Source organism: Rhinichthys klamathensis, unplaced genomic scaffold (assembly GCF_029890125.1).
Source record: "Rhinichthys klamathensis goyatoka isolate OS25496 unplaced genomic scaffold, OSU_Roscu_1.1 h1tg000033l_1, whole genome shotgun sequence".
Lineage (NCBI taxonomy): Eukaryota > Metazoa > Chordata > Actinopteri > Cypriniformes > Leuciscidae > Rhinichthys > Rhinichthys klamathensis.
The window spans coordinates 1,955,603-1,981,715 of record NW_026606582.1 but is presented as its reverse complement, the minus strand read 5'-3'; the positions used below and the strand labels follow the sequence as shown (position 1 = coordinate 1,981,715).

The following is a 26,113-nucleotide window of genomic DNA, read 5'->3' as shown; positions in this document are numbered from 1 at the left end:
AAATGAAAATGTATTACAGTTTAAATTGATATGAAACACAATCAGTTGAACATTATAATAATTTTTTGGACCCACTTATGTATAATTGTAATTTATATATGTCTTTATATGTAACTTCATAATTACTCTAATTGTCTTTGAAATAGGGTTGGAAAAAATGGAAACTTGTTATTTAAATATATTTGTAATTAAACATTTGTTTTGATGGAGTTGCAATGTAGTACATTTAAAATATATTTACTTTAAATGTAATATTGAATAACACACTACAGTTAAAATTACAAGTATGTTACGGTACATAAGTACATCAAAATAAGTGTATTTGTGAAAAAAATTACTTGTGGAAAAATTAGTTGTACTTAAAAGTAATATTTTTGGTTTGACATTATTACGAAGTGCGCAAAGAGTGTGTTTAGAAACATAGTCATGAAAGTGGACTCACTTGATGTACAATTTAATTAATATTAAACTAATAACTACAAGTACACAAATTCAATACAATTGAGCAGCTAACAGTTGTTCTCACAAGGGTCTCTCAAAGTTATGAACACACATTCTTCCAGTAACGTTACTAAAATATTTGTTCAAAATTATCTGGTCTTTAATATCATTGTCAAAATGTTTGCACAAAAACATTATTTATCATATCATCATATAAAATTGATCATGGAACTTTTTTCTTAAAATGTTAGTTAGACGTTCGTTTAACATGTTTTAATTGTGACTACTTGTTTCAAAAGTAACTTTCCCATATAGTTTGCAAAATTATCAAATGGGATGTTCCCTTAACATTCATATAACAAATAAAAAAAGTGTTTAAAAACATTTAATAAACTGGACGTTCTGAACATTCAGAAATAACGTTTTCATAACGTAATAGGAACAGTAGCAAACTGTTCTTAGAAGATATTGTGTGTTATCTGGATGGCACACATGCATGCTCTGTGTTAATAGCTTTGTCAGTCAGTCTCGTTAAAACCATTCCCAGTGTCTTACCTTGATCTCCATTGGCTTCTTTGACACCCTGGACAGTCTCTCCAGGGCCTTTATTTATACTGAAGCTGATGTGAAACAGAGCACATGAAAGTGTCTGTGACCTTTCCAAAAAATGTCAGTGCTAGGACTAGTGTAGTAATGAGGAGTGGAGCAGAGGGAAGTCTACTTTAACCTTTAAGGGCAGCAGAACTACAGGATGACAGTACTGTGCTCTTAGCAACATGGCTACGCTACGCTACACGCTACACACAGCAATTCTGGACTGATTCCAGGCTACATTACCTGAAGAAAAAATGAAATATTGACACTTTTGCCTAGATCGATGTTTACACCCCTTTACTTACCCTTAACTTTAAGGACGACCCATGATTCAGTCTCAGAACCGGTATGTTCCAGCACTGTCTGTTCTTCACATATAGGCTACCTCATAAGTGGATGATTTGGAACAATCTAGGCAACAAAGTCGCATTAAACAAATAGTGCTCTTCGCAAGAAGTTAAAGGGAGACTCAACTCAGTTCATTCCAGCAGAGTTTAGCTTCTTGCTAAGCTAATAGGTGTGTTTACATGCACTACGTCAGTCTGAATGAATCCAATCTGATTTCAGATTCTGAATTCTGTTTATGATCTTTAAACTTCGCAATCCGATTCGCATATTCGTTTACATGTGCTTTACACATATTACAAACAAATGTTCAGTGAATGCACAGTCGCCATGTTGAGATATTGTTGAATTTGATTGAGAAAATAGATTCAAGCTTTTACATGACAGTTTTTTTATTTTTTTTTATTGATTGGAATATTTAAGGTTGAAACCACTAATTTCAATCGAAGTTTTATTCAGATCGAGCTCAATTAGATTGATTGATAGTCTGATTGACCCATAAATCAGATTTCAAACTGATTATTTGATTGAAATGAAGCCAATGCGATATGTAATAAGCATAAAAATACATACAGCATTCATATAACTATTGATTAAAGCACTTCATTTTTATTAAATTCTTTAAATAAAACTTTATTGATACTTTTCAGTTTTGAATGAACTAGGTATATTTATTATACTTCATTATACTATAATTATAACTATAACTAAACTATAACTATATATTTTTTTAGTTTTAAAATTTCACATGATTAATTTGTACTTTTCTTTATAACCGAAATGTTTGTTGAGGTTTTTAAATACACTAAGCAATACATTTTTTTTACACATGAAATAATAAAAGAAGATTGCTAGTATCTTGGCATGTAATCCATTTTTTGAATGTGCAGCAAATTAATTTAAAGTATTGAGTTTTTCGGAAGGACCTTTATTTACTGTGAGTTTATAAAGTGTCATGCTGTTACGTACATTTTCCTAAATTATTATCCATTTTTGTGTTTGGTTAATGTTCATTATTGTCAAATATTATTGCTCTTGCCACTTTTTTCCCTCTAATCACATGGCCCATTAGTGCTGTGAGTGTAAAACAAACGGACACCAAAGAGATATCAGGGATAGATGGAGTCAACATGAAACATCCGTTTGCAGAAGTGTCTTTGGATGATAAACTCCCCCGTGGAGCGTTAATGTGCCGTCATCCACACTAATCACCGCTTGAGCTCAGATCAGCACTAAACTGCAGTCACATTTCAGACATCCATCATCCTCTCACGTCGTCTTCACTAGCACACTGTGTTCCAGAAGAAAACCCCATCAGGGCTTCAGCTGTTGGGCCGGTGCTGTTTGAAACAGCGGTGGGTGACTGACGGGATCCTAGAGAGGGTTAGTCCCGTGTTAATGTGCGGGATGTACCGTAGCGATTGTCTCAGCGGGTCTCGCTGTCTGGTTAACTGCATAAATGTGAAACGTCGACTGCACACAGTGGTGTGTGAAATGACGTCCAGCTGTTTTTAATAGCCTATCACAATCGAGTGACAGACACAACGGGAGAACAAGAAGTGCTGTCATATTACCGTCCTCCCAAGCTAATGATATTTAGATATTTGTGTGCGTGTAGGATGCAAACAAATGGACATTTCAGGCCTTAATTTGACCAAGTTCACATATTATGTATTTGTGTGTGTGTGTTTGCAGGGCTACACACCGCTCCACCTGGCTTCTCTGCACGGACATGGCAAGATCATCCAGCTCCTAATCAATAACTACAGTAAGGTCACTTTATTCTGGATTAAACACACCTTAAACGCATACCTCTGGTCTTCAGTGACCCAGGACGTCATTCACTATTCTCCACCTCGGTAGAAATCAACCGTAGTATTCCCCAATCAATTCATTATAAACAATATAATAAGAAAAAATAATAAAAAAATGCCTGTTTTCCCATTCCTCTTTTGTAAAAAAAAAAAAATTGTATAGGGTTGCTAACAACCCGAGGTTTGTGACAGTGTAAGTACACAATGATCCACAATGATGAAGTGACGTTTTACTCATAGTTACCGCAGGCATTTGATATTTGATCCTGGAACAACATTTCTGTCTGAAAATGTAGTCCTAATCATATCCCTACCCTTAAATCTAACCCTATATGCGTAACTTATTCCTAAAATCAGAGGGAAATGATGGGTGAATAACACTCATGTAGAAGCACCTAACCCTGGATGAAGCCTAAACATGACATAAACTGTTAACTTGCCCCTCAAATCTGATTGGTTGAAGGGAAATAAAGAAACCCTGAAGACCACGAGGTCAAAAAATCACTTAAGGTATCAGATAATGTGACCAGTTTTTGACATGACAAGGTCAGTTCAGGTTATAAAATGTCATGTGGTCTAACCTCCAAAAACACTTAAAGATAATAATGAATGATATTTCAAAAATAATAATAATAAATTACCTAATTTTTATAATGAAAATGTATGTATTTTTTATTTATTTATTCATTAATTCACCCATTCATTATGAAAAATGACCACTAGATATTACTACACCATCTGTGTGACGTCATTAACGACAGATCTATATTGTTGAAACAACCATTTATTCTGGTTTTGAGAAACAGTGACTTGTTAACTTCTCCAAAGATGCATCATACTATTGCAGTGTTACGAGAAACACCCCTCAATGTAGCCTGAGACCGGCAGACACGGATTTTAAAACCACCCACGTTAAAACAATGCTCCACAGTGAAACAATGTAATGTGAAGAACAAAGGGGAAGATTAAAAGAAGCATCGCAAAAAGGAATTTCTAAGCAAAGAGAAAAAATAAGTATCACAAAAGAATTTCCCATTAGTATACAGTATAATGTTCCTTAACGCTGTCTCCCACAAAAAGAAAATCTAGCTCACAGATATGATCAATGATGCCGAACTGAAGTTACTGTGCAGTCACAAATGATAATTGGTTTTTAGGGGAGAAAACAGCAGTGATGGCCCTCGTACTGTGAGCTAACACTAGCTCTCGCTAATGAAGCTAACTAGGGTGTGTGTCAATAGAGTAATTCAAAAGAAGAGTCCCTTGAGATCTTGGACGGCGTACACGCATATATGTGTAGGGGGGTCTTGTTTGTAAAATCCCCTAACAGAGAATAGATGCCGATATGTTGTGTGTTCGGTGTCCACTCGGCCCTTTTGTGTTTATAATTCACTAAAACACATATGGTCCAGGTCAATATTAGCTCCCACCTCCTCTGTACAAACCACTGAGTTTCCATATGGTGTGTGGAAATGGATACTCCATGGTTTCCCTTCACCACCTACAGCTCACTTGGACCCTACACTGAGAGAGATAAAGAGGATTGTCCTTCGTTTTCTCAATTTTTTCAAGTACCACGAATGTTCAGCCAATTTGTAAATTGCTCTCTTCACAAAATGACATCACAGATCAGCATAGTCTAGTGAAGTTTTGGTCAGTCATCGTCAATTGGTTTGGAGAAGTCACACTGGGCACATTATATCCAGATGTATTCCTTATCGATAAATAATGATATTTATGGATACTTGAATACACCTCTTCTATTATGAATGAACATGCTTTTTAAATTATTTATTTATTTTGTGGTATAATTTCAATTTCAATTTCAATTTCAAAACACTTTATTTGTCCCCAAGGGGCAATTAATGTAAAAATAAAGTAAAAAATGTTGAGGTGCTAGTATGGAAGCTTGTTTCCGCAACTGAATAAAAAAAAAAAAAATTCTCACAATTGCGAGTTTATATCTTACAATTCAAACTTTTTTTCTCTCGCAATTCTGACTTATTTTCTCAGAATTCTGAGATATAAACTTGCAATTGCGAGTTATAAAGTCTAATTCTGAGGGGGGGACAAAGACTAACTTTTTTTCCTACTTTCCGAGTCAAAGAGTCGCAATTACCTTTTTTATTTTTCATTCTGTGGTGGAAACAAGCTTCCATAAGCTAGTGTGATATCAAACTGAGGAAAAAATCATCATAAAAATAAGAAAATTCTATGAAAGAAAACGTCTCAGGTTACGCATGTAACCATAGTTCCCTTTCGAGGGAACTCGCGATGCGTCACTTGACGCTTTGGGAACGCCCCCAGCGTGAATGCGTCTGAGCATCAATGTCAACTAGTCCAATGGAAAGAATGAGCGTCACGGGCGGGTGACGTCATGACCAGGAAGGCATAAGAGCACATCCGGTGAAACGCGGCATCAGCTTCTGTGTCTCAGCAAGCGATCTGTGTTACTCTGTCTCTGTCTATTTATTGTTGTCTGTTCGATATTATTGGGAAGAGTTATGGCGAAACAACTTTACAAACTCTGTGCTTCTCCCTGCCCGCGTTATTTAACGGGTGGGGACACACACGAGCTTTGTGTAGTTTGTTTGGGAGTGGAGCATGCGGTATCAGCCTCCGAGGGGGCTGATTGCAACATTGTGAGAAGCTTTCGCTTCGCATGCTCCACTCCCGCCTGTCACTTTTCGAGGAAAGTGGCCAGGCTCGCGATCCTCGGGGTGCAGGACACGCGTCTGCCGAGGCAGCGCGGAGAATGCATTCCTGTGGATCGCGAATAGGATCTCGTTACGGGGTTGGAGACGGGTCCGCGGATCTTATCTCCTCCCTTTCCACGAGGGATCCAGTGCTCTCTCTTCGGTCTCGGAAGCCCGCGCTGCGGTCTCTTCCGCCCGGGGAGAGAAATCAATGCTTCAGTGCTCTACCTCCGAGGAGGTAGATGTGCTGGGCATTGAAAGTGACACAATCATGGGGGAAGTGGATTTGCCATCTCTTCCCCAGCGTATGAGAATTATATATAGCCTATATATATATATATATATATATGATAGTTTATATATTATATATAAAATAAAGTGTATATATATAAAGAATGTATATAAAAAAATATATATATAATAATAAGCTGGTGGAGGTGTTTACTGAGGCTGTAGATAAATTAAATATTTAATGGCCAGCAGAAATAAGGGGGCACTCGTCCTTAAAATAAATTGAACGAGTTTCCTTCCCTCTATTTTTCCACCTCCATCACAGGGCCTTCCATTTTTCCCGATCTGCACAGCGAGCTGTCTAGATCATGGAAAAAGCCTTACTCATTTTTTAGCCCCACATTCATGTATATTCAGATATTTGGGGGTTAAGAGAGTATGGCTATGGGGCAATACCCCGGGTAGAACAGACACTTGCGAGCTATGTCTCCCGGGTCAGTATCGTCCCTGAAGGCGTCGGCTTCTCTCACTAAACCATTAAAGAAAACTATTTTTTAATCTAGTGGGAAAAGCATATATGGCAGTGGGTCTAGCACGAGCCTGCTTGCACACTATAGCAGTGCTGCAAGCATATCAGGCTGACCTGCTGTGGTATTTGGACAGAAGTGAGGGAGTTTGGCCCGATGGGGTTTGAGAACTCCGTCGGGCCTCAGATTTATCTCTCAGGGATGGCAGCCAAAGAAATGTGGTCACTGAGAGACACCTCTGGCTCAATTTGATGGGAATCATGGAGAAAGAGACAAGATAATCTCTCCCTCGCTATGTCCAACCCACTGGGGCTGCTGGGCGTGAGCAGCTCCAGCCGGCTAGTTTCTCATACACAACACAGCAGCCAAAGCCTTCAAAGCAGAGGCCGGATCCGAGGACCGTTCTTCATGCTGAGAAGGCTGCGGCTCAAAAGAAAAGGTCTGGCGCCACGGCGTCAGACCGGTGAGGGCAGCCCCAACCGGGGTGGAATGGTGTACACCTCATTATACGGTGCCCTTTCCATCTCTGTGCCCTCAGGGGACCGTTCTGCCAACCCCGCCACCCTTGGTGCTTCGGGGCGCAGCGTTCTCCAGCGAGCTTCTGGCGCAGCGTCAACTCGACATTGCGTCGGACTCGCGCCCTCTGAGGGGGGTTCGAAAACAGTCAGTCAATGGCAACAAACAGACAGTGGCTGTCTTTATTACACCAGAGGCCAGCCTCGAGGGGCTGGTTCCCTTGGTAGATTTTCTGGCAGCGCGGAAGCTACTGCCAAATATATCTCTATGGGTAATGGTAATCTCTCTGGTAATGGAGCAAGGGGTAAAGGCCCTGTTAGCAAAGAAAGCTATAGAGCAGGTGTACTCACCCGACATTGCGTCGGGTCTTTACAGTCGTTATCTCATTGTTCCAAAAAAGGATGGAGAGCAGCGTCACATACTAGATATTCGTCTGTTGGAGTGTTTGGTGCTGGAACTCAAGTCCAAGATGCTGACACTCAGACAGATCGTGACTCAAATCAGATCCGAGGACTGGTTTGTCACGATAGATCTAAAAGACGTATACTTCCATATCTCCATCCTCCCTCAGCACAGGAGGTTCCTGAGGTTTTCTTTGGGGCAAAGAACACCAGTATCAGGCACTTCCTTTCGGTCTAGCTCTATCACCCCGCACATTCACGAAGTGTATAGACGCAGCTCTGGCCCCGCCAGGCTGCAGTGTATACGCATTCTGAATTGCATAGATGACTGGCTGATTCTAGCGGAATCAGAACAGTTAGCGGTTCGGCACCGAGGTGTCGTTCTCGCTCATATGCAGATGTTGGGGTTGAGGCTCAATGCCAAGAAGAGTGTGCTTTCTCCAGTACAGATAACCACTTTCCTTGGTGTGGTATGGGATTCAGTGACGATGCGGGCCACTCTGTCGCCCGTTCGTGTAGCTGCTATCCTAACAGCCACAAAAGAGCTGAGGCTAGGCCAGTCACACACTGTAAAACAGTTCGAGAGACTGTTGGGTCTTGTGGCAGTAGCGTCCAACGGGATACCTTTTGGCCTGCTGTACATGAGACCTTTGCAGTGGTGGCGCAGGACCAGAGGGTTCTCCCCGAGGGGAAACCCACTTCGTATGATCAAGATCAAGCGGCCGTGCCTTCGTGCCTTGGTTATATGGAGGAAACACTGGTTCTTAACCCAGGGTTCGGTGTTGGGAGCTCTTTGCCATCGAGTTGCTATCTCGACAGATGCTTCCCTCACCGGCTGGGGAGCGGTATTGGAAGGCCGCTCAGCTCAGGGCTTGGGAGGAGTCATCATCTCGCTTGGCACATGAATTGCCTAGAGATGATGGTCGTCTACAATGCGTTGAGACATAGGGGACCTGACTCCTCCCAGACCTGAGGGGCCATCATGTGTTGTTCTGAAACAGTGACTGTTGGGCCTCAGGGCAGCAGCGTTCAATGTGATACCCTTTGACCTGCTGTACGTGAGACCTTTACAGTGGTGGCTCAGGACCAGAGGGTTCTCCCTGAGCGGAAACCCACTCCATACGATCAAGATCACGCGGCAGTATCCCCGCGCCTTGGTTATATGGAGGAAACTCTGGTTCTTGACCCACAGACAACACGTTGGTGGCCTATTATTTTGGTCCCTCAGGAAATTACGCTGTCTGAGGGCAGTGTATATTCCAGGGGGGCCAGAATATTGGAGCAGACACCCTGTCGAGGCAGGGGCTGAGGCCAGGGGACTCCACCCCGAGGCGGTGGAGCAAATATGGGAGTTTTATGGCCAGGCAGAAGTGGATTTGTTCTCGTCTCAGCATACGACGCACTGTCCACTCTGGTTATCCCTCACTCAACCAGTCCCCTCGGGGCTGGTTGCTATGGTGCAGACGTCTGTACGCATTTCCCCCTGTTGCTCTGCTCCCAGGAGTTCTGGAGTGATTCCGCCAGGATGGAATAAGCCTATTTAGTAGCACCACCCTGGCCGAGCTGAATTTGGTTTGCGGACCTAATTTTTCTCCTCGACGGACCTCCCTTGGAGGTCCCGATCAGGAGAGACCTTCCGTCTCAGGCAGGGGATGCAATATTGCACCCCCGGCAGGGGATTTGGAAACTGTGGGTTTGGCCTCTGAGGGGGCCCAACTCATAGAGAGTGGTCTCTCAACCGAGGTTGTTGAGACCATTCTAAGCTCCAGAGCTCCCGCTACGAGGAAACTATATTCACTATTTCGAGAGTTTTTCACTTCTTGGTGTTACCAGCGTCAGTGGGATCCGGTTAACTGTTCAGTAAACACAGTATTCGAGTTTCTGCAAGAACGCTTTGTATCAGGTCTATGTCCTTCCACGCTTAAGGTATACGTGGCGGCCATTGCGGCTTTCCACGCCCTGGTGGGTAGTACATTTTTGGGTCGAGACCCCCTGATCACTCGTTTCCTTCGTGGCACTTTGAGGCTGAGGCCTGCAACTTGCACTAGGGTGCTGGCTTGGGACCTTGCAATAGTTCTAGAAGGCCTATCTGGGGCTCCCTTCGAGCCCTTAGATTTGGTCTCAGAGAAGTTCCTTTCTTTTAAGACTATTTTCTGCTAGCTATTTCGTCCCTATTAGAGTCAGACCTTCAGGCCCTTTCGGTCCCCACCTGCCTTGAGTGCACCGGGGATGGCCAAGGCATTCTTACCCGAAACATGGATATGTTCCAAAGGTGCCTACCATTATTCCGAGGCCTATTGTGCTGCAGGTTTCTGTCCTCCTTTTACATCTGCGGACCAGGAAAGGCTGAACCTCTTGTGTCCAGTGCGAGCACTGGATACTTATGTTCATCGGACATCTTCAATGAGGAAGTCCGACCAGTTATTTATTTGCTTTGGATCACCTAAGAAGGGTCTTCCTGCTTCTAAACAGACGGTTAGTAAGTGGATAGTTGAGGCTATTTCACTTGCATACGAGTACTCTGACCAGCCGTGTCCTTTGGTGGTCAGAGCTCACTCTACGAGGGGTATGGCGGCCTCTAAAGCCTTATTATTTGGAGTTTCTCTTCAAGACGTATGTGATGCGGCAGGCTGGTCCTCACCGCTCACGTTCGTCAGGTTTTACAGTTTGGACCTGGATGCTGCCCCAGGTTCTCAGGTGCTTAGTGCTTAGTTCCAACAGACTAACACTCAGGTACTTGGAATTCTGGCGTTTTGGGTATTCTCGTTCCCAAAGCGTCAAGTGACGCATCGCGAGTTCCCTCGAAAGGGAACGTCTCAGGTTACTACTGTAACCATAGTTCCCTGAGAAAGGGAACGAGACGATGCGTCACCCTGCCATACTTCCTGCATCCCTGTGATCGGCTTGCTTCGACTTTTTGAAGCTAATGCCGCGTTTCACCGGATGTGCTCTTATGCCTTCCTGGTCATGACGTCACCCGCCCGTGACGCTCATTCTTTCCATTGGACTAGTTGACATTGATGCTCAGACGCATTCACGCTGGGGGCGTTCCCAAAGCGTCGAGTGACGCATCGTCTCGTTCCCTTTCTCAGGGAACTATGGTTACAGTAGTAACCTGAGACGTTCCCTATCAGTAAGTCATTTTCTATGTTATGTCAGACGTGATCTGACGAATTGGAATCTCACCTGAGAGCCCAATCACCGTTGAGTGTAAACTAAACAAGCCAATGCACATTGGTGTGCGAGATTTGCAAAGCGCTCTGCCCCACATTGTGGGTATACCACTATAAGACCAGCAGCTATGTCACCCTGTAGCCCAAGACTGGTTCCCCACTGAAGCTAAGCAGGGTTGAGCCTGGTTAGTACCTGGATGGGAAACCTTCTGAGAAAACCAGGTTGCTGCTGGAAGAGGTGTTAGTGAGGCCAGCAGGGGCGCTCACCCTGTGCTCTGTGTGGGTCCTAACGCCCCAGTATGGTAATGGGGACACTATACTGTCAAAGAGCACCGTCCTTCGGATGAGACGTTAAACCGAGGCCCTGACTCTCTGTGGTCACAAAAAATCCCAGGATGTCTTTCGAAAGAGTAGGGATGTAACCCCGGCATCCAGGCCAAATTTGCCCAGTGGCCTCTGTCCATCATGGCCTCCTAATAATCCCCATATATATATACCAATTGTATATACCAATTGGCTTCATCACTATGTCTCCTCTCCACCAGTAAGCTGGTGTGTGGTGGGCGTTCTGGCGCAATATGGCTGCCGTCGCATCATCCAGGTGGATGCTGCACACTGGTGGTGGTTGAGGAGATTCCCCCTTCTGTGTAAAGCGCTTTGAGTGCCGAGAAAAGCGCTATATAAATGTAATGAATTATTATTATTATTATTATTATTAAGAGAGCTAATTTCCCTGAAAGAGCAAACACGGATGTAAAACTGCATCTTTTTAAAGATGTCATTCCACCCATGTGTTTCTGGATGCGGTAGTTACCTGGCACTGGCTCACAGTCCGGATCGCTGCCTCACGTGTCTGGGTGTCACGCGTCAAGTGTCTGAGGTAGCTTTTGTGGATGAGTCATGTACCTACTGCAGGAAGATCACCATCACGGTGTAGCAATCGAGACTTGAGTACCTCAGACAAGGTGGAGTCCCCCTGCCTATACCCTGATCTAACTCCTCTTCTGAAAGGAAGAGGGCTACTTCGGTGAATAGCCAGGGTGACCTGAGGATCACAGTGGGGGCTAACCCGCCGAGTCAGTCTCCGTGGGCTCCCCATTCCTCATTCGGGGCTCCGCCGGACAATCAGATATCGATCGCTGCAACGGAGGGTGAGCTAGAGTGATGAAGACTCGGCTGCGTTGCCCCCTATAGGGAGAGTGAACTAAGTCAAAAGACTCAAAGGAGTCCTCATCCTTAAAATCGAGAGGAGACCTAACAACGCCCCACGCTCAGGACATCTCGTAAGGAGGCACACCACTTTCAATCGCTATCCCAGCCTCTAAATATAACTATCTTTAATGAGAGGAGGCCTGACAATGGTCGCAGTAGCCAAGGAGGCTACAGAGAGCCTCACAACTTATCAAACCTCAGCCAAGCTCTAGGAGTGCAGGCCTCAGCACGACGACTCTAAATTGAGAGAAGACCTAACAACGCCCCACACTCAGGATATCTTGCAAGGAGGCTCACAAAGAGCCTACAACTCGCAATTGCTATCCTAGCGGAGCTTTGGGGAAATTGTTTTGGCTTTATAGAAGCTCTAGAATAAAGTTATTGTCCAGCTAAAGTTAGTTTGATTGATTCACTTCCATTGCAAAGATCATTAACTCAAAGTAATTAACTTAGGGGCCACTTACCGACACCTTTCTAACCAAAAAACCTTAATGCGCTCTGGCCTGCTCATTTGCACAACAACAGTGCCTGTTGAGTTGAGAACGCAAACCTTGAAATAGGTTCCAAGGTTCAAGCGTTGAATAAAAAAAAAAAAAAAACTTTTTTTATCTCCGTGTAAGCTTCAAAAACGTGAATCTGTGAAAACGTTGACACCGGGCACATGCGTATGTTCAGTCTATAGGTATATATATATATATGTGCACAGGCGTGTAGTCTTTCTTTACAAATTGACCTCACCAAATTACTTGTCTGGCTTTAAAAATTCATAATGCAGAATCTTTTGTTGCTTCCGCGTATCCATGTGAACTGGAATCATTTTGACAACGCTTTATCTGTACAGAGGTAAGGGAAGGGAAGGAGGCCTTCACAGGGGAGAGACTATTTGACACTACAGGAATGCGTTGTCGTCGTGTCCAGGCACATGTCCTTCATCAGATCTGGATACGGCCTGGATCCGGTGGACTGTGATAAACCTCGGGATAAACAGAGAGACTAATATTAGCGTTGACGGGATTCTTCTTATGATGCAACGAGTACATGTTCCCGGTTCCGGCTGACCTAATCTATGCAGCCTTACATTGAATTATAGAAATGTATAATGTGTTATGTGTGTGCTAGGTCAAAGAGATGGGTTTTTAGTCTAGATTTAAACTGACAGAGTGTGTCTGCTTCCCTGACAATGTTAGGAAGACTGTTCCAAAGTTTAGGTGCTAAATAGGAAAAGGATCTACCGCCTGCAGTCGATTTTGATATTCTAGGTATTATTGATATTATCAACAAGGAATTTTGAGATCGCAATAGACATGAAGGACTATAATGTGTTAAGAGCTCGCTCAAGTACTGGGGAGCTAAACCATTTACTGCTTTGTAAGTAATCAGCAGTATTTTAAAATTGAGACGATGTTTAATAGGGAGCCAATGCAGCGTTGACAGAACCGGGCTAATATGGTCAGACTTCCTGGTTCTGGTAAGAACTCAAGCTGCTGCGTTTTGGACCAGCTGTAGTTTGTTTATTATATGAGCAGGGCAACGACCCATAAGAGCATTACAATAATCTAGCCTTGATGTCATGAACTCATGAACTAACTGTTCCGCATTTATCATTGAGAGCATATGACGTAATTTAGAAATTGTGCAGTGACCAAGGAGGCTTGCAGAGAGCCGAGAGAGAGAGAGAGAGAGAGAGAGAGAGAGAGAGAGAGAGAGAGAGAGAGAGAGAGAGAGAGAGAGAGAGAGAGAGAGAGAGAGAGAGAGAGAGAGAGAGAGAGGCCTTGCAACTTGACTCTAAAAAAATCATGGAGGTCAGGTACTCCCAACCTAGATGCACCAGAGGATGCTCTGGAGGGAGATCCTACAGCTCAGCTCTACTACTCAAATCTGGCTCAGAGAATGAAGGCCTCAATATACTGACTCTCCAAAACGGAAGTAGGCTTAACTACATTCTATACCCAGTGCAGCTTCAAAGAGCCTCAAAAAGAGCCTATAACTCTGAATATATTTTTAATAAAAGCAGTAGCCAAGGAGGCTCAAAAGGAGCCTAACAACTTGACAACACTGCCTACTTAAAAGCTGGAGCCTCACAGGAAAATTCTCATAACGAGAAGCCTAACAACACTCCAAACCTAAGCAATAGCTAAGAGGGCTCAGAGAGCCCCAAAACAGCTTCCAGAGAAGGCTTGATGGAGCTCAAAAGAGTGAAGGCTAAACCCCAGGATGGAAAACTGCGTTTTACGCACTGGCTTCCTAGACTAGGGTCTCGCTCCGCTCAGACCAGGGTTTCCTAAAGGCAGTGGCCAAGCAGGCTCAAAAGCCTGACAATTCAGCACCACTGCCTGGTGGAGCTCTGCGGACAGAGAGCTCAAAATGACAACTCTCTAAAACGAGAGGAGGCCTAGCAACATCCTAAGACAAAACGCCACTCATAGCTAGAGGCAGGGGCGTAGAATTTAGTAGGGACGCTAGGGACGTGTCCCTACCAATATCCAGTGAGACTGATATATCCCTAGCAATATTTTCGATCAAAACTTTAAATATATTAAATATTGATGTCCCCGTCCCCACCAATTTCAAAATCAAACCTACGCCACTGGCTAGAGGACATAACATGCTCCATAGAAAGCAGTAACTAAGGAGGCTCACTGAGAGCCCACTACTTAGTAAACGCATTCACAATCAGCTTCCTTCTGAAAGCAGTGGCCAAAAGGCTTGGAATGAAACCAAACACAGCACTACTGCCTGCCAAGCTCTGGGGACGGAGGCCTGAATTTGGCTATTGGCTTGCTACGCTCAGAACAGCTTACCAAGGAGGCTTCGCAAATCCTTACTCGGACCTGCTATTCAGGCGGAGCTCTAGGGAGCGGAGGCCTGAAAGAGTGACTTTCTATAAAGAGAGGAGGCCTAACAATGCTCCGCTACTGTAAAGTCAGTGGTCAATGAGGCAATCTAGATTAACCTAACAACCTATCGTACTGCCTAGCTGATCTCTGCGGACAGCATGACGACATCCCTTAGGAGAGAGTCAAGCCCAGGTGGAACAATTCACGATCGCATCGTGAAAAGCGCACATTTAACCCCCTTGAGAGTCAAGCACACTAGTTCATGTGTCAGATTCTATCACTTTGAAAGAATCACATGAGAACAGACACGAATGTAGTTCTATGAGTGCCTTAAACTCCCTCAAGAGCCGAACACACTCGTGCGAACACTACTATCTCTCAGGAGAGAGAAGAAAGGAAAAAAGCTCCTTGCCTGTCTCTTGTAGTCAGTATCATGAATGCATCATACCTAGCAGATCCAGCTTCTTCGAAGAGAAGACAGCATTCCACACAAATGTGCATCCCATATCCCTCAAGAATACGAATGGCACAAACTGAGCTTTTCGTTGAGAAATCCTCTCTATAGCGAGAGGAGACCCACGTAATGCCCGCATTCAGCTCCCTCAGGAGCTAAATGCACGTGCTCCTCACTCATGTACAAGCAAGCAGTCTCCTGAAGACAAGAGGATGACGTATTTCACAAATTCCCTTTTATACTCACGGTCGCACCAGTGGTGACGTCATAGGCTGCTGCCTGCCAATGTCAAGCTAATTGTCGCGTTTAGACTCATGCTTCGGACAGCAGTCATGCTGGAGGCATCCTTTCGAAAGGGAACCTTATTGACGAGTTTGGAATAATATTTTATACCTGTATTAATTCCTAGGGGGGAAAATATTGGTAAAATATTATACATACTGTATTTATATATAATATAAAAAAGTCATGTGAATCATGCCGAAATAAGCCAAAAATAAAAAGTTTTTTTCAAGTTACTAAGGCTGTATTCACACCTGCCTTGTTTGGTTTGACTGAATCGAACTCTAGTTCGTTTCCCCCTTTGGTGCGGACCTTTTGGGCAGGTGTGAATACAGCAATCGAACTCGGGTGCGGACCAAACAACCGAACCGAGACCCAGCTGAAGAGGTGGTCTCGGTCCGGTTCCAAACGAACTCTGGTACGGTTCGTTTACGGTGTGAACATGAACCGACTCAATTGCAAGAAAGCACTGCGCCTTTGAGTTAACAGGCTTCCGTAGTCGGAGATTTTGGCATAATGGTTTGTGTTATTGTTGTTCAAGTGCGAAAGAGAATTCCATTCCGGCGCGCTGTCTGGCCACACGATACTGTCGCGCGTCTTTCTGCGCGCCGTGTGTGTGCATGATTGGAATGGAATGAATGAATGAGTGTGTGCATCAGGACATTCACACACAGAGCGTTCTCTTTAGTCTAATCGCGCATAGATGCAAAAAAAGCTTTTGCAGTTCATATAATGTAACGATAGTTACTATACAAGGATGATGCTGCGTTAAACTGGACAAACTTAATCGCAAGCGTTAACATTGACAGCACTTGTTAGCAGTATATATACAATAAGAATCTCATTATTTGAATGTGTGAACATAGCCCCTCTCTATGAATGAAAACGTTATACCGTATCCGTCTTCTGCGCAGTTTCTTCATATTGCGTTTGTACAGAATAACACAAAATTAGTAAAAGAACAAATATTGCAGTACGAAATATCTCCATGCTGAGCCTTTTTTGCACTTCCTGATTTCCCTACTTGAGAATCCTTGTCCAATGAATGGACGACCTTAGCACACGTGTGGTTTTGTTTACAAATTTTGGTTCACAGAGCAGTGTGAAAGCGAACCGTACCAAAAAATGTAAAAAAAAAAATGTTTTGGTCCGGATCAAAACAAGTGAACTATCGGACTTTCCTGGTGTGAATACACCCTAAGTGTATTCACGCCTTGTTTGGTGTCGATTGAATCGAGCTCAAGGTCATTTCCCCCCTTGGTGCTGATCTTTTGGGCGGGTGTGAACACAGCAATCGCACTCGAGTGCAGACCAAACAACCGCACCGAGACCCAGCTGAAGAGGTGGTCTCGGTCCGGTTCCAAACGAACTCTGGTACAGCTCGTTTGAGGTGTGAACATGAACTGACTCAATTGCAGAAAGCACTGCGCCTTTTTTGACAGGGTCAGATTTTTACCATGTAATTAGGGGTGATGAAATGCCTATACATTATTAGGGGTGCAACGGATTACAGTTGATCCATAATCCGTACGGACCAGATGCCCCATCACGCATGTGATTCTCTGATTAACTGCTAAATTTAACCATCAGAGAGTGAAAGTTTATCATTTCGACGTGTTTTGTCTTGCTAATTTACACATTCAAACTATTTTTTATGCAGAAGAAGAGGCGAAAATCAGGACTTGCGCGTTATCTGTGACCAGAGCCGCACGCAGAGGGAGAGGAGAGAGAGAGAGAGGAGAGAGAGAGAGAGTGAGAGAGAGAGAGAGAGAGAGAGAGAAGAGAGAGAGAGAGAGGAGAGAGAGAGAGAGAGAGAGAGAGAGAGAGAGAGAGAGAGAGAGAGAGAGAGAGAGAGAGAGAGAGAGAGAGAGAGAGAGAGAGTCTCTCTCTCTCTCTCTCTGCGTGCATGCGGCTCTGGTCACAGATAATGCGCGAGAAAGAGAGAGAGGCGCCTTGCAGATAGCGTTAGCGTTTCCTTGCCCTAGCTTGAACACAAAATTATGTTTAAAAACTCGTCTAAATACCCTTCTCGGCAAGTATTCTCTCGTTTATGTCATAGTTAAGGAAGAATCCATGATGTTTGTCATTTTTTTCAGTATTGCATTCGGTCTTAAAGTGACAGCACACACACAATATTCCTACTGCTGACTGTGTCATTAATGTTAATAAAACAACAAAATACAGCTTTAACGAAAATGAAACTATTTAATTTCTACAGTGAACAATTAGTGTTATTTTACATTTAGGCTTAATTATTAAGTTCTGTGCCTGAATTGCCTACTACTGTTAGACTTTGTAACTTTGTTATTTACTTTTCATCTCTGCTTGTAATTTCTGTATTTGTTCGTATGTTATTACTGACTGTTCACTTGTTTTTAATAATGTTTGAAATGTATCATTTAAGAGCATGTTCTCTCCAACCGTCTTGCAGCACATCTTCGTCTTCGCAAATTCCTAATTACAACATTGTATGACATTGTATCATATGATGCTCATACGTTTCTTCATACTGCGTTAGCTGATAACACCAAATCAGTAAAATATTTAAAATTCCACTAAGAAAGATCTCCATAACATAAATTGCCTGTTTTTACACTTCCTGCTTTTCCCTGCTTGAGAATTTCTGTCCAATGAATGGATGACCTTAGCGCACATGTGGTTTTGTTTACAAATTTTGGTTCACTTGCAAAAAGGGCAGTGTGAAAGCGAACCACACCAAAAAAAAAAAAAAAAAAAAAAAAATCAACATTGTATTTGGTCCGAAGCAACTAGCGGACTTTCCTGGTGTGAATACACCCAATGTCTTGTACATTTACAGATAACTTGGCAAGGCTTGACAAGGCAAGTTTATTTCTGATTGTAAAATGTCATGTGGTAAAATAATTATATTAATTAATTAATATATGAAAACAAAATTAATGGTTGTTTGGTTGGTTAATTGATTAAAAATAATGGTTAAGATATTCACATGTATTGATGATGAAATGAAATAAATATTACTTTTTATTTGATTGATAGTTACACCACATGACAATTAGGGTCCCACTTTATATTGTGTACTGTGTGATACATTTACATTTTACATTGCAGACGCAAGATGAATATTGTGTACATACAGGCTTTTACACTGTACTTATATTTAAAAAAAATACCTGCATATACAGCTGTAATTAATTTCTGTAATTACATCTATAATTAACTGTATAACTGTTAAGACTTCATTTACCCACCTTAACCCACCGTTAAACCTACTCATACCAGCAAACCTGTCCTAACCTTACCTATCACAGCTCAATAGCAGATGTTCTACAATACAACATCAACACAAGTGCATTGTACCTAACAATTATTATTATTATTACACATGTAAGAATATAGTAGTTGAATACATCTAATATAAAATATTACCAAAATTTGTATGAAAGTTTCTCAAAATCACATCAAACGGCTTTGAATAAGGAGTAAATTTCTAAGAATTTGGCACATGCATATTAAACTAGATTTTTAAAGGATGTTTTCCATTTCTTTATCTTGAACACTCTAATTCATTTGTTTCTTTAACACGAACTCATTTGTCATTGATCCATCTGGCTTTTCCCAAGTGACAGATGGATTTAAGTTTGACTGGATGGCCTTTGACGTGACATCAACAACAAAAGATATGGAAAGTGTTTTCCTATTTATTGATCTATTTTATCCTTTTTAAGAGTTGCGTTATTTTTCCTAGCTGTCAGCAAGAACAGACCTGCCATTGACACACACTGATTTAGAAGTGTGAAGTCAGACAGATTTGATGGCCTGGAGATAAAGACCCCTGGCAAAAAAAAATATATATCACTGTATATCTCACAGGTTTTGTGAACGTCAACGCAGCAGAGAAGCTTTTTCCCAGACTGACATGATTGTCATGGATATTGAAGACATAATGACAGCAGTCCAGACAGACATGTGTCGAGAACAGACAAAACCTCCGGCACACACTCTCATGAACAGCCGTTTTACTCTTTAAGCATGGTATATAATGTTTTTCACAGAAACAGATTATTTAAAGGGACAGGTTTCAGTTAAAATTTTAATTCTGTCATCAACTTTGTAAACATGTATTATAAAATTGTATGGACTATACACACACAGACCGTGTCACTGGTCACCCATCAGAATGATGAGATCTGGGAACCTCCAAACCAGTGAGCCATGGCTGGCCAAGCTGCCCGCTCTTACCCCTCACCAGGAGACCAGACGGTTCACGGTTCACACTCACATCTATTGTTTACAGCGTCTTGATGCATTCCACTGACTCTTCATCTAAGTTTATCCACTATATTTTGAATCGGAAGTAATTTTCTGTGAATATGCGAGACTTCAGATTCATTCGCTGCCGTAGGGAAAGACCTGGAATAACAGAGGGCAGATGTTTGCCATATCAAGCAGCATAAAGAGCTAAACTGACCGGAAGTGGATGACGCCAGAGGCCAGACACATTCAGTTAATGCTGATCTGCTCACCTTAAAAATACAGTTGATACAAAGATGATCCATCAATTCACTGCTACAGTTTACGCCAGAGTGAATGTTCAAACAATTGCCACAGACATGTTGTTCTGCAATAATATTTCATTTTTATTACAAATAAATGCAACATCTCAATTTTATTGGATTTCCTATGGTGGGAATATAGACGGAAATCAAATATTTAGATTTTTTGGAATAAAATGGCCGACTCATGATTTTGCAAAGATGGGTATTTTCTGAAATCTTTGATAAAACTTAAATATTATTGTTCGTGGTAAAAAAAAAATTTAAATTATGAATGATCAAATAAACATGGTACAAAATGACACCACGACTTAGTGATGATGATGACGATGATGATGATAATAATGGTTTATTACACTGAATATCATGAATATAAAATGAATATCATGAATATAAATATGAATATATATTTTTTTAAATAATTAAATTGAATTAGGCTAAGTTAAATCAAATGGTAAAATGTACGTGGTACAAAATGACACTTTGTGAATAATAATAATAATAATAATAAATATAATACAATTTTTTTCACTGTTTAGAATATCGGTTTTATAAATCCATTAAATTAAATTAATTGTAATTAAATTATTTATTTATTTATTTTTAAATGATGATGCATTATCATATCTTTAGATTGAAAGTCTGGGTCTAGGAGAAGAGTAAAAAAAAAAAAAAACGATATAAAATGCATTAGAAAAGTAAATGATGAAGGCATGCAAGGTTCCCAAGACCCTATAGTTTAAATATGTTAGTCTTCCAAAAATCCAACCCCTGGAAAATTACAAAGTGCACATATGAAACACCCACATGATATTACCATCTGATTCCTCACTGCACAATAATATGACGAGAGTGTGTGTTTGTTTCAGCGGTTTGAAGTCATGTGAAGTGTTGAAAGCTGCAGCATCTCTCTCTGAAAGCAGCATATCTCACTAATGATTTCTATAGCACTCCGGGTGAATAATGCTTTATCTTATCACAGCGAGATCTGTGCGAGTGGTTAGGGAACTGTAGATAGTTTAACGTAGTTACAAACTGACTGCTTGCAGTGCCTTAAGCAATATAGTTGAACACAGTTATAGGATTACTGCTTTGCGCCTGGAAACATAAGCCTCTCTTAGCGGCGCACAGCTTAAGACCCCCGCGTAACTCTATTAAAGCACATAGAATTTCTCCAGACACAACCATAATCATATAACTCGGTTAAACAGCTCGCCGTTGCTTCAGACAGATTCCTGACTGGATTGTTGAAAATCAGAGTTAATGTCCCGCTCTTTATTGAAACTGCAGTTTTATTAGTTTATTGTTATCAATTCATGGCCGTTGCTGATATTTAGGCACAGCGGAGCTGCATGTGTGGAGATGACTTTATGGATCCTGTGTCTCTCCAATCGTCAGAGTTTCAGCTGACAGAACACTTGAACAAGAGTTGATGTTGAAGATCGTCCAGCATCTGTAATAGTGAACATGCTGTAAAACATACACGGCTTTAGGAGCTAATATATAATTTAATAGCATTGACATTGGGGGTTAGAGAGTTGATAGATCTGATATGTAGGTTTAGTGTTGGGCAGAGAAGCCCGGAGGTCGTGTCTGCGAGTCATTAAAGTCAGCCAAGCTTCCTGTAAAACCACAATCCAGCGCAGTCCAACACCTTACAATCGCACTGGGGGGACTTTACAAATACTGCCAAGGAATGTCCAAGTTATATTTCTCAGCATTTAAAAAAAAAAAATTGGTCAATTGCTGCTAGGTCAAATAATAAACTGCATAATTTGTCATTTATTTTCTACAGTACATTGCTGTGCTAGTTGTATGTCTCTCACACAGGGTTTTTTAAGTTAACGTAAAATAAAACTTAAAAAATGACAAAACACAACTAATTGAAAATATTAATAAAAAGTATAATAGTACTGGCAGGATTATGCTTTGATTCTGTTTACTTTCATTGTGTTTTAGGATACGTTTACACAACAACATTGTACAAAAAACAGAAACGTTTTCTTCCTTTGCAAGTTTCATTGTCAAAACGACCCCGATTCACACGAATCCGCGAAAACGACTAAACACGTTAGTCAGGCCAGGCCAGTAGTTGGCGATGTCACTTGGTAAAGAAACACTACACAGCTATAGACTGAACACGTGACTAACACGCCGCCGTTAGCACAAATTCACGTTTTAGTTTTTTTGAGATGATAACAGTATCATATTCAAAAACTTGTAGTTTGCGTTTTCAGGTTCCCAAATGCCGTTGATCTTTAAATTAACAGCCAAAATGCATAAAAAGTTTTACGTTTTTAGTTGAAGATGGTGTGTAAACGGTCCCTTAGTTTGGTTTCCCTGATTCTTGTTTGTTTAACGTTACTTCTCATGCCTTAGTTTGTTTCCATGGTTTCTATTTAGTACTTCACCTGTTCTCAGTTCGGTTAATGATCTCCCTCATGTATTTAAGTCCCCAGTTCTCTGGTTTGTGTTTATGTGACGTAGTAACATGTTGGTTAGTGTTTGATCGTCCTTGTTCCTTTATTCTCCCGAGTTATTCTGAATTTAAAAGACCGATTTCTTTAGTGAATCTCCTTCATCGTGTTTACTGACCAGTATACGTGACAAGTATCGGTATCACTTTACTTGAAGGGGTGTGCATAAGACTGACATGACACCTTCATAATCATGACAGGACACATTTATAATCATGACATGACACAAGTATCTTAATGATACTAAAATAACACCTCTTACATCACCTCACACCTTCACACACCTTTGTCCCCAATAATTCAAACAATTTACACTCAAATCAATATTTCATGTCCATTAATTTATTTATTTCCTAATGAACCATGTAATGAGCGGGATAATGTATGGTCATCTGTATAATGTACAATTAGGTAGTAATGATTGCTTAATTATCATTTACATATGCACACAATTATCACTTACATTACACAAAAATGAAGCCTGTTTTAAGATTTATTTTATTTTATTATTTTTGCATTGCATTGTTTTCATGATGTGTAAGCATATTTAAATCCCCTGCCTCAATTTTCATCAATATATTTTAGAACAAAAAAATCTCATTCTCACTACCACAATATTATTTCAATTGTGGAGTACAGATAATTAAAATAATTTTTAATTCTGTATGTAATTTATGATGTTATTTAAAAAGATGATTTAAATATTTAGCTCGCATTAGAGTTATGATAATTTATGCTTAAATGAAATACATAAAGAAATAAATAATCTTAATGGTCATAGGCTTTATTTTTATAAATGAATGAGGCATTTTTATAGTGCTTTTCATATGTACTACTGTACATCCAAAGCGCTTTACAATCTCTCCTCAAACACCACCAGTGGTTATTTACAAATATTTATGTACAAATAATTTAGTTATTTTTACTTTGGAGTGAAATATGACCCAGACATTTCTTCATGAGAATCACCCTATATTGTGGGGTTACTAAATCAACATTTACTATTATAGTAAATATAATCATTATATTAGAGTTATAAAGCCTAATAACCATTTGATTTCAAAGACGTGCAAAATATGCAGCTTTAAATGCTGTTAACAAAGCTTAGACGACTAAAAAGAGCCGGCCAAAGAAACTTATCATTCACACACATTCATTTGTCAGGCAAAGCACTGATCTCTAGCAATAGAATATGTTATTTATGAAAAGCGCCTTCATTTTAAAAAGGCATAACAGGCTGTTGACACTCTACATAAAAATAGGAGGTGTTGACCTTTACCGCTGTCGCCCCATTTCTGCCCTATTCTCGCTTTCCCTCTCTTTATGTTGCCTTGCCTCCTTTCAAACGCACAATCCTCACCTCTTCTTTTCACTGTTATCTCATATAATTACCCAACCCATTTCTCTCCGAATCCCTGGAGGCCCCGAGCTGCTCTAAAGGCCACTCAGTGTGTCCGGGCAAGCAGGGATTCAGATCAGCGCTCAGTCTCTCAGTATTCAGCCTCTAATTAACCACAGCGGTATTCCAGCAGGCCCCAGACCAGCCGAGTCCATATGGCTGCTACAAGGCCGGAGTGATTATCACTATGTGCTACAGAGAAAGAGAGGGGATGAGCTGATTGAAACGAGAGTGGATGTCCGTATTATTTTTAACGACTCTCCTATGGCAGAGATGACAGTGCATTTGTTATTTTTAAGCAGCGGGACCCTAACCTTGACCTCCCACTCACAAACTCACACCTCTGTTTATGTGTTAGAAAAAGCCATTAATGAGTGTGTTTGTGTGCCATGAGTTAGAGCGAAGGAAAACATAATCATATTTTATTTATAGCTTCACAAAACAGTAAGTATTGACAGTGAGACAACAGCATTTCAGTCAAGTCAGCTTTATTTCTGTAGCGCTTTATACAATACAGATTTTTTTCAAAGCAGCTTCACAGTAATAAACAGGGAAATAACAATCATTAGCTGTGTTTCCATCCTAAGTTGCAAATGTGACTGTGAATAAAGCAGTGTTTCCATCCCATGTGTTCAAGAAAACAAAAGCATCCCTTCCTTGGAAATTGGTGCAAAATATTTGTAATGTGTCAAATGTAAGTTGCTGCAATCAGGGAAGCCACTGTTCCTCTCTTTTCCTAAATCATAAATACTTGCGTCTCAGAGCGTCAGACGAAACACAGTAAACGCTCATGATCTCTTGTGTTCGGATGCTGGTGTTTGTGAACGCAGTCGTGTGTGACGCTTCTAAACCAAACCAGGGAACTAAACCAAATGACTCTGATGACAGACTTTGGCTCAGGCATTTCAGAACGACTAAACCAACATTTAAGATGCTGCGATGCGATTGGTCCGCTGGTTAGTCCAGTTATCCAATCACATCCTCTGCTGAGGCAAAGCCGTGTGCTTTTTTCCCCTTGCGTATCGACGAATTTATTTGATAAATGTGTTTCTATCTATCGTCTCAAGCGCAAACTTTTTTTTTGCACATGTTGGTGTTCTCTTACGAGAGTATCTCTCGTACTGCGTAATATCTTACGCTATGGGGAAAACCTCTTTTCCACGAGATATTGAAGCCAAAAATTATCCTTAATTTTGAATTAATGTAAAACGCTGTGCAGCAGCAAGCAGACATAGGCAGGACGGCTCGTGCGCCTATTGGCTGCCCTGCGGCAAAAGCAGCAGCCTATCGAGAGCGGCTCTGCGTGACACCATATCCAATGGGGGCATTTCGCGCCCATTTCGTCACGTCCCGCCAGAAAGGGCGTGGTCTCACCCTTTAAATATAGCTCGATAAGGCTGGTACACTGATTTTCATCTCTTCAGCGAAGCCTCTCGCATCGCTGGATCCGGAGTGAGAAGCCGCGCCGTCGAAGCAAGCCTTTCAGCGGGACGAGCTTCTGGAGTCGCGGGCCTCGCCGCCTTCAACTGCCGTACCTGCTGCGCTTTCCGGCGTACTATATATCCTTTACTCTGCTCTGTGTGTATGTGTGTGTGTGTGTGTGCTCGCCCCGCGACTCACACTTCTATCATCTAAAAGAGCCGCGTCTTTGTAAAGATGCCATCCTCCTAAAGTAGTTCTCCCTGTGGCCCAGTGGCGGAACCCGAAGCCTTCGCGTGAGAGACCCGTGTTCGATCCCGGCTCTTGCAGCAGATAAAAATTTACTCCCGCCGCGGCCAGACTTCCACCGAAACTTTTCGCTCGTTCAGTTCTAGAAAATGCGACTGTTCCAGTGTATTTTGCAGTAAACAAGCTGGTACCACGGCCCGCTTGCTTGCACATAAAGGCCGTTTCCACGGCGACCCAGAAAAATCATGTAATCATTGTATTTCTGGTTTTCCGGCCACAGTCGATGGTGTTATAAGTGTAATAAAATGTTTACAGCCCAGTGTTCATTTCTACACACAAACACAGCCCGCCACGGTACAGGGCTCGCACAAATAAAATCAACGCATGTCAATTGTGCATTAAATGTAGTGAATGTGCCCACAACCCAGTGCCCACAAACACTACCACGGTTTCTGTAAAACGAAACCAACACAAGTCTTCCTAGCCTCCTAGGAAATCGACGGTGTTTCAG

The 26,113-nt window shown here is 41.6% G+C and overlaps 1 protein-coding gene across 1 annotated transcript in view; it reads left to right on the top strand.

Annotated features, from left to right (window-relative positions):
* LOC130080384 (uncharacterized) overlaps nt 1-26,113 on the top strand; it is a 132,056-nt gene that overhangs the window by 94,434 nt on the left and 11,509 nt on the right. The window contains exon 8 of the mRNA XM_056245737.1: nt 3,076-3,148. Coding sequence (XP_056101712.1) covers nt 3,076-3,148 — 73 coding nt within the window. The remainder of the gene's footprint in view (nt 1-3,075; nt 3,149-26,113) is intronic.